Source organism: Spermophilus citellus, assembly GCF_964194105.1.
Source record: "Spermophilus citellus genome assembly, chromosome: 18".
NCBI classification, from domain to species: domain Eukaryota; kingdom Metazoa; phylum Chordata; class Mammalia; order Rodentia; family Sciuridae; genus Spermophilus; species Spermophilus citellus.
In genome coordinates, this window is record NC_138200.1 from 43,656,741 (window position 1) to 43,666,700 (window position 9,960).

Below are 9,960 nucleotides of genomic sequence, written 5' to 3' on the forward strand. Positions count from 1 at the left end.
GCCCCCAGCAGCTGCGGGCTTGAGTCCGGCTTCGTTCAAAGTGGCGGGCAGCCCAGCATCTCAACCTCATCCCTCGAGCCAGGCCGGGTGCCTGGCTTGTCTCAGCAAATCCCGACCCCACCTAGGGAGGCCACCTGCTGCCACCAGCGCTTTGCGGAGGAGATGAGGTCCCATTTGCAAGAGGAGGTGTCTGAGTGGAGCCCTGACCCGGGGCCTGCGCTCACCATTCCCAGGGTCTGCTCTGGTACAGAGTCCCCTGTTGCCACCGACCCTAGCCCCACTGGCAGGCCGTGGGAGCAGCCCCTGGGCGGCGCTCAGTCTGGGTCCCTCTGCAGGGGGTCTCAGGGCCTGTGACACTGGGAGCACTGCCTAGTTCCCCATAGTCACGTTTCACAACTGATGGCGATGGCGCCACTGAGCAGGAAGGGTGAGAAAGAGGCCGTCACCGGAAGCGACAGTGGGGTGGGCAGTGGGGAGGCAGACCAGAGGGACAGAGCTGGGGACCAAAGGACCAGACAGCTGCAGGGCTCTGCCAGCCATCGATGGCGACACCTTGGGGCGTGGGGACCCTGCTCCTCCTGCTCCTGGCCTCAGGTGAGCATTGGCGCCTCAGCCCCTCCTGCCAAGCCTGGGAGACCCTGTGTTTCAAGAGGCCCAGGGCAGGGAGGGGGAGAGCCGGGGGCTGGCGGGCAGGAAGGGAAGGGGGCGGGGGTCGGAGCATGTCCCCTGCGGAGCCCACCCCACTGCCTTGGGCCTCCTCCAGACTTGTCCCTCTGGGTGGGTCCGGTGGTCCTGTGGTCATCCTGTGGTCGCAGGCCCCCCTTTGTTCTCCACAGAGCCCTGCAGGTGGGGAAGATGGAGAATGACCCCATCCCAGCTGGGCTCCCTCCCAGGCCTGCTCTGGGACAAGCTGTTCAGCTGGTCTCTGGACTCTGGGGAGGGGGTTGGGGGACACTCTGAATGCGGCCGTCCACCCACTCCTCATGGGCTTACTTTCCCTGTGTCCCAAGTGCCCCAAGGTTATCAGCGACCTGAGCTGGACCCAGACGCCTCCTGCCTCCGCCTCCTGCCCCTACACACAGACGTGGGCTGGGGAGGTCTCCAGGGGCCTCTGGAGGCTGGGGCCCTGCCTTGCTGTCCTCTCTCCCAGGAAGCCCTCCTCCAGCCCCCAGCCCTGGCCTGCTCTGTGTGCCCCTCTTGGCTGCTGGTGTGGTTCAGGCAGAGGGGGCAGGAGGTGCCCCGACCTCAGAGCCGGGGATCAGGGAGACAGACGCGCTGACCACTCACTGCAGCTGGAGCAAGCAGGGGCCCAGGCTCTGACCAACCTCTCTGGGCTACAAAGTCCCCTCTTCTCTTCAAATGTTGGGAGACCCAGCAACGTGCAAATTTCTGTCTCTGCCTCAAAACAGTGCCCAGTGGCGCTGCCCCTCTGGTGGCCGGGGAGGGCCTGGCACAGTGCGGGCAGTTAGGCTAAACTTGTGGGGGATGGCTATCACCGGGCCTCACGAGTGTCCTCAGGACCTGGGTCTTCGCCAAGGCCATACTTTGCTGTTGGGCCTTCAAGGCTCCTCTGATGGTGGTGTGGGGTCTCTGGGCTTGGGGGAAAGGGCAGCCATTTGAATGACATAAGGAGCTCGGCAGAGCTCGGCAGGTTCAAGTCTAGAGGTGAGACTCTGTCCTTTGGGGATGTTTATGGGGCAGTCTCCATTTGCGACTCACTCACTCATTCACTCCGTCATTTACTCATTCATTCATCCGAGAAGCACCAACGGTGCCCTGCGTAGATCCTGTGTTTGTGCCACTTGGTCCCTACTCCCTCGGGGCTCATGGTCTAGCAGACGGACAGGGGTGCTTCACCCCGGGGTGTGTGCTGGGGACCCGCATGTGGAGGCTGAGGGTGAAGGCTGAGCAGGGGTCAGATGCCTGCTCCAGGGTAATGGAGGGATCATAAAGGGCTCATTTCCAAGGTGGGGGAGGGGGGGGGGACAAACACCCGTAGTGGCTCTTCTGAGGAAAGGTCTGAAGGCTAAGGGAAGAAGGTGTCCCCAAGGAAAAGTGAGGCTGGTGAGCAGGAGGGAGGGGCTGGAGGGCATGGGAGGAGGCCTGGAGGCCGCCCTGGCCTCCCCTTTCACCTCTGCCCCCTCCCTGGGCCACACAGAGCAGCCTGGGGCAGGGTGGGTGGACCAGGCCGGGTGTCTGGAGGGGTGGGTGGCGTCTCTCCACACTGAGGCCATTTGGGGGATCTGCTTGTCTGGGCTCAGTGCTTCTGACATGGTAAAACAATAATCACAAAAAGCTGTTTAACAATGTTCTTTGAGCTGGGTTCTCACCAAGAGCTTCCGTGGGGACCTCCTGAAATGCACAGTCCCCGAGGGCAGCCGTGTCCCCCCACGCCCTGGGCCTCTCTGCTCCTGCACATTTGTGCGCCTGGGGCAGACCAGGGCTGGGCAGGGCTGGGACATCGAGGAAGGGCGGCTCCCTCCCAAGTCAGCGTCCACTTCCCCTCTTTCCCCTTCCCCCTCCTCCTCCCCACCCACCCTTTATTCCAGGGCAGAAAAGAATCCCACCCTGGGCGGCTCTCGGAGCACCTGCCTTTCCCGTCCAACAAGGCATCCTAAAAATCCTCACATGCTAACACGAGTGGGCGGTTCCTTTATAAGCTAATGAAGACAACATCGTCACATATAGATCTGATTATTATACTATCAACTGTAAGATGTCACTTTTTAACCCGTGGTTACTCCTTTCTGCCATGACAGTTACCACGGACTTCTCTTCCCCCATATTTTTTATGACGCATAATAATGATACACAGTGGTGGGATACGTTGTTACATGTTCCTACATGCACGGCCATATGTCCATACAAACTGGCCAATATCATTCCCCATACACTTTTTGTCTTAAAAATAAAAAACCAGGGGCTGGGGTTGTGGCTCAGTGGCAGAGCGCTTGCCTAGCACAATCCTCATCACCAACATAAAAGTAAATACATAAAATAAAGGTATTCTGTCCATCTACTACTAAAATAATAATTAATAATAATAATAATAATAAATAAAAAACCCCAACTAGTTTAAGTTGAAAGTACTACTGCATGTGATTTTTTAGTTTTTTAATTGTAGTACCAGAGAAGGGTGTTTAAAATGATCCCTGCCCACCTCACCAGACCTGGCTCTGGAAACTGCTCTGGGTGGGCTGGTCTGAAAGATGAAGATGCCCAGAGCCCAGACCCCCTTCCTGCCCCAGTGTGTGAAGCAAATGGCAAAGCAATCCTTGGAAAGATACCAGCAAATATTTGCATGGCCAGCAAATACATAGACAGTTGCTCTGACTCCTTCCTAAAACTAGAATGGGACTCTCAAGTTCACCTTTTGGATGGGCAAGAATTTGAAGTTGGGTAAAAGCTGGTTTTATGAACAAGTGACCAGATAGCCATTTTTGCCCACTTTTGGTGGGAGTACTTATAGGTGCAGCTTTTTTGAAGGAAAATTCAATAGTACTTAACAATGTTTGCTTATTTATTCATTGGAGATTGAACCCAGGCGCTTGCACCTGCTAAGCATGTATTCTACATCTGGCTTGTTTTTGGTTTTGTTTTGTTTTTGCCATGCTGGGGTTCTTTCTACCACCGAGTTACACACCCAGCTCCCACATGTTTAGCAATGCTTAAAAGCACATACATTTTGATCCAGCACTTCCTATGATAGGAATGTTTTTTTATGAATTCTCAGCATAAGCTGACAAAGATGCACACTCGAGAATTGTCATGGCAACATTGTTCCAACTTGTAAAAATAGAAAAGGAAAGAAAAACCCCAAAAGAAAAACCTAAATAACATCAATAGGGGACTAGGTGAAAAATTGTCTTGCTATCCATATGATGGAATAGTATGCAACTATATAAAGACTGAGATGAAAAGCTCTTCAAGATATATCACCAAGTGATCCTATTAGTGTAAATTCGTGTAAGTGATCTGTCTATCTATTTTTCCCACATTTACCCTGACCAATCCTGTGAGGTGGCAGGGGTGCCTCCTTTCACCTTGGAAAGGGAGGGTCAGGGTGGGCGGAGTCCAGCCAGATGCACAGTCGCTGTGGAGGAGGAGGCTGGGCTCCAGTCCCCATCACAGACTCCGATGCCCCGCCCACCCAGCCATTCACTCTCTGCATCCCTGCCTTAGGCGAGGGGGCGGGCCCTGAAGAGCCGCGCAACTTCTGCCTGGGGCTCGACATCCAGGACCAGTACGACCCCTTCTACTTGAACCGCACCGGGGAGTGCTTTGCCAGGTGCCTGCAGCTGGGGAATGTCTCCTGCAATCCTGAGAAGCTGGAGAGGTGAGGCCTGGGGGCGGGGCTGCTCTGTGGGGGAGGGGAAGGATAGGACCTAGGACCGTCTGTCTCCAAAGGTGCTGCTCCACCTTCGCCTCCACCTGGTTAAGTAACACCCGCATTCCCCGTGACGCAGCCCCCACCCCTGGCGATTCCTCTCTGCCTCTGCTAGGTCGTGGGTCCTCCTGACCTAAGGGATGCAGAAATGAATGGGTCTCTGTCCTTGGCAGTCGTAGAGGGACGGACATGAACATGAACCCCACTGATGGTGACTCCAGTGTGTGACCCAAGGGTGGACAGGTGCCAGGTAGTCCAAAGGAGGAAAGTCTGCCAGGCCTTTGTAGAAAGGGCAAGTGAGGCAGAGTTTTGAAGAGTACGTAGGAGTTTTATGATTAGACCCATCAATGGCGGGTGATCAGACTTTCAGATTATGGGGAAAGACTACAGGATTTTGAGCTGCCAAGCATAAAGTTCTAGGGATGGAGGCGACGATGACAAGAGGGACAGGCAGGGGGATAGGATTGGAAATAAAAGCAAGGACCAAGGAGGAAGGGGCTGTGTAAGCCGGTCCGACCTGGGGAAGCCGGCAGGTGCCAACTGTCAAGCCCCCAAAGAGTGTAGACGACTTTGCACTTTAGAAACCGTGACTGGGGGGGGGGGCGGCTCGGTGGTCGAGCCCTTGCCTAGTGGGTGCGAGGCCCTGGGGTCCACCCAGCCCCACATCAGGGTGGACCCCAGCAAAGGCTGAACCAAGACCTAAGCCACCAGGCAAGCTGTGCCGGACAGGTGGCCCCCGGAGACGAGCCCGGTGAGATCACCAGAAAGGAGCAAGAGTGAGCTGGGGGAGCGGAGAGGGAGGGCCTCAGAACGCACCTTCAAGAGCCCTCTCCCCAGATACCCCTGCCTCTCTCCACCCATCGCCCCTCCGAATACCCCCAGAAGGGCCTGGCGTCTAGCTGAGGCTCAACAATTACTCCTTGAAGGAATGAATGAAAACTTGGTGCTCTCAGGCTCGCTGTTGGGACAGCAGTCTGATGGAACTGCATTCCTTTGGTGGCCTGAAAACCGTCCCATCCCCACCCGCAGCTGCTTCTGTATCTTTGGAAGGACGTGAGGGAGGGGGCCTCTGTGACCCAGGCTGGACTGAGACCACCAGAGCTCAAAAGTGGCATTGGCCTTTGGACGGGTTAGCTCTCAGTTTCCCCAACTGTGAAATGGGACTAAAATAACACCTCACCTATAGAACGATTGTGAGGGCTGAATATATAACCCAGACATGTCAGCTGTCCCCGAGTCCCCTGTCAGCCCTGTCATTTTATTGCTGGTCCAAAGCGTTTGTTGCAGGGGCTCTCCTGCCTTCTTCAGGGGGTTATCATGGAGCTTAGAGGATCAGATAATGCGGGTAAGAACTATGAGTGAAGAGTAGGAACTCAACGGATGTTAGTGTTATTTATGGCAATGGTTTTTCTCATCATAAAATATATCTTCATCACAGAATATTTGGAAAATAGGTGCAGAAAGGAACATGGAAAAAATTCCCTTAATCTTACCATCCAGGGACAGCTATCATTTTAATTGGTATATTTCTTTTTAGCTTCTTATGTCACACACGACTCATTTATCCAGTCTTCCTTGTGGATGGCCTATACGAAGAGCGTTGCTATGAGCATTCCTGATGGTGTATGTTGTTGAATGCATGTGTTTCTGTAAGGTATTTTCCTAGGCAGGGAGGGTCAGAGGATAGACGTATGACCCACCTACTAAATTTAGTAGAAACTGCAAAGCAGTTTTCCAAAATGGTAGAGCCAAATTTCACTCCTACCAGCAGCTTATGATAGTTCCAGATGCTTTGCAGCCTTGTCGACACTTGGTATGGTCTGCTTTCTCACTTGAGCCATGTGGCAGGTTCAGAGTATAACTCATAATAATCGACAGCTCCTTGATGATGTTCAAGGTCCCCACCTGTCACGTGCTCACTTGGCATCTTGATATCCTCTTGGCGAAGCACCCCTTTTAAGCCTCTTGCTCATTGTTCTGTGAAGTTGTTTGAATTATTCTTTTTGATTTGGGGGGATTCTTTACATGTTCTTGATACTTGTCTTTACAAATACACTCAGTCTGTCTCCTTGGGGGTTACCTCTTTCTCTCGGTGCTGTCTTGACTAAGCCCAGAAGTTCTTCATTTTGTTATAGGGCGGGTTGTCAAGTTTTAGCTGTCTTGTTTACGAAGTTCTCACCCATCCCTAGCCCAGGAAGAGGCCCTCCTATTCTTCTAAAAGCTGTATGGAATATCTTTCCCATTTATGTCTACAGTCCCCTACAGGAAAATAACAGACTGCGGAAGCTCTGCTCGGCTTCACAGAGGGTTTTGGTTTTGCCGGCAGCACTCAGACGGTGCAGTTCAGAACTATGAAAATTGTCTCAAGGACATATTATCCGTGTATGTAAGGCTCTTTGGGAGCCTGGGTCGTTTTCTGTGTTGTTTTTGTTTGAATACCAAGGATTTAACCCAGGGGCACTGAACCACCGAGCCACATCCCAAGCCCCTTTTTTATATTTTATTTTGAGACAGGGTCTTACTAAGTTGCTTAGAGCCTTGCTGAGGCTGGCTTTGAACTTGCGATCCTGGTGCCTCAGCCTCTCAAGCCACTGGGAGTGAACATTTTTCGGAACGTGTTCTTTCTCTTGGGCCAATACCTAAGAAGCGGGTGCTCTGTCACAGATGGGCATGTGGCTTGTCTTAGTAAGCACTGCCATTGTTTCTGTGGTGGGTGTATCACCTTCACTCCTTCCAGTCACGTGTGAGCGCTCCAGCTACGCACATCTTTGCGATGCTTGGTATTATCCATCTTCTAAATTCTAGCCCCTGCCGAGTAAATATACTTGTGTATCATTTGCTTCTGTTAATTTTGATAGATTAATTGGGATATATATCCCACACCATCTACACAGGTCAATGATTGTTAGTGCATTTGCACAGAGTGTGGACTCGTCACCACAGCTGCTTAGAACACCTCCCCCCTGTCCACCCAGGTACCCTTGTATCTCTTTGCCATAAAGTCCAGCCCCCGTTCCCAGCCACAGTCAACCACTGATCTATTTCCTGTCTGATATTTGCCTTTTCTGGGCATTTTATCTCAAGAGATCCATACAACAGGTGGTCTTTTGGGTTTAGCTACTTTCTCTTGGCATGCATTGAGTTCCAATCATATTTCTAGCATATGCTAATATACATATCATATAGCTCTATGACATTGAGTGTATTCATTCACCAATTGATGGGCACTTGGATCGACTTCAGTTCTGGGTTATTTTGAATAACGTTGCCATGAACGTTGGAACTCAAGTCTTTGTGGATATGTTTTCCCTTGCGGGGTGGGGTAGACACTAAGGAATGGAATTGCTGGGCTATGCGGTTAAGCATGTTTTGCGTCATGAAAGACTGCCAAGCTGTTTCTCAAAGTGGCTGCCTCCTTTGCATTTGCTTCAAGAACATAAGAAGGCTCTGGTTTCAATACACACTTGAATTCCCCCCAGTGTATTCAGGGGTAGCCATTCCAGTGCACATGCTGTGATGTTGTGCTGTGGTTTTAATTTGCATTCATAAATGAGGAATGAAGCTGAGCTGCTCTTCATGAGCTTATTAGTCCTTTGTAGATTCTCTCTGGTGAAAGGAGTATTTAATTTTTCCCCCTTTTTATTGATTCGCCTTCTTACTATTAACAATTTCATTATTATTAATTAGTCCTTTATCAGATGTATGATTCGAAAATATTTTTCTACCAGTGTGAGTCTTATTCATTTTCTTAATGCTGTCTGTTGCAGATCAAAAGCATTTTTTGATGAAACCCAATTTAAATTTGCATATGTGTGCTTAATATCATATCAAAGAAATATTCACCTAGCCTAAGGTTACACAGATTTTTCTCCTGAGTTTTCCTCTACAAGGGTCTGGTTTTAGCTCTTATAATTGGGTTATCCATTTATAATTAATTTTTGTGCACAATGTGAGACAAATGCCTAACTTTGTGTTGTGATCATTATTACTGTAATTACCATTTTTGCATTTGGATAGCCAGTTCTTTCATCAAAGAACTGGATGAAAGACAAAGGGTAGTCTGTCCTTTGTCCATTGAATTGCTTTTGAGAGGCATTTCATGGAAGGCTAAATAGAAGGTTCTGGTACATCTTCCAATTGAGTTAGTAAACCACATCCCTGGAAGAACTGGAGGGGTTACTGCCACCATCCAAGACCTGAAAGAAGCAGGGATGTGACATCGCCCTACTCAACTCCCCATCGGTCAGGTGGCCTTCAAGAAGGACCAAGGGGCAAGGATGAACTTCCTCAGGTGGTCAGCCACCTGCAGCTGCCCATGAGTGTGCCAGCTCCAGCACATGAACCCAGCCCCTGGCAATGGGCATACAGCAAACACATGCCTAATGCTTTTTCTCCATTCCAATCTTCAGTAAACAGTTTACTGTAATCTTGCAGTGCCAACTGTATACGCCACAGTGATTACTTGGGCTCTCCCAGTTCTCCTGCTCTCTGTCAAGAGTTCACAGAGACCTTTTTCATCTTGATGTTCTGCAAGCTCCTCTCTGCGCTCCCCCTGGTGTGCTGAGTAGATCTGATGAGGCGCGTTTGCGTGTTGGGTTCTTCCCCACATTGGGCCTGTTTTACCAACATAAGCAGAGTGAAGGCCAAAGCCTTGTCTTTTACCTTGAGGGGATCTGTTCACATTCACTGAGTCGATGGGACCCTGACTTCATTCCTAGGTATCTGCCTAAAAGGAAGGAAAACATATGTCCCCAGAGACTGGAATTCAGATGTTCGTGGGGACATTATTCATAAGAACCACCGTGACAATCCTTAATGTGCTTCAGGAAGACATCCAGGATAGGAGAGAAACCCCACAAGAGTGCGGGGCCTATGCCTCAGAGAATTTTCTGGACATTTGGAGGCCTGGAGAATGTGAGGAGAGCCCTTCAAAGTAAAATATACATTTTTGAATCTCATAGCACTTATTTTGAAAAAAGGGCACAATGTGAAAAAAATACATCTGAAGTAAACCAGGGGAAATCCAAGTAGCTGTATTCGTATCAAAGAAGGTGATACTTCAATGAGTGCCAATGTTATGATTAATAATTTAAGCCAGTTGGGTATGGTGGTGCATGCCAGTGATCCCAGAGGCTTATAAAGCTGAGGCAGGAGGATCACGAGTTCAAAGCCAGCCTCAGCTACTTAGTGAGGCCTTAAGCAACTCAGAGAGACCCTGTCTCTAGATAAAACATAAAAAGGGCTGGGGATGTGGCTCAATGGGTAAGCACCCCTGGATTCAATCCCCAGCATGAAAATAATTATAATAATAACAATATTTAATCATACATCTATGCTTTAAACTTTTAAATATGTATCCCATTTCACAACTAAAATAATATTTTAAAGTGGCTGATGTTGTGATTTAGGTCTTTAAAATGGAGAGCACTCTTCAATAATTAGGAGGGACATGAGATAGAAATAAATATTTTATACTTATGGATCCTGGAGAGTTTGTGGCACATCTGGAGACCGTGCGTGTGTGTGTGCACGTGCACACACACACACACACACACACACACACACACTCTTCA

General features: G+C 50.1%; 1 protein-coding gene across 1 annotated transcript in view; it reads left to right on the forward strand.

Annotated features, from left to right (window-relative positions):
• Window positions 1-483: 483 nt before the first annotated feature.
• ADGRG3 (adhesion G protein-coupled receptor G3) overlaps window positions 484-9,960 on the forward strand; it is a 21,589-nt gene continuing 12,112 nt past the window's right edge. Inside the window, exons 1-2 of the mRNA XM_081273109.1 lie at window positions 484-594; window positions 4,183-4,336. Of these exons, the coding sequence (XP_081129235.1) occupies window positions 543-594; window positions 4,183-4,336 (206 nt within the window). The 5' untranslated portion in view covers window positions 484-542. The remainder of the gene's footprint in view (window positions 595-4,182; window positions 4,337-9,960) is intronic.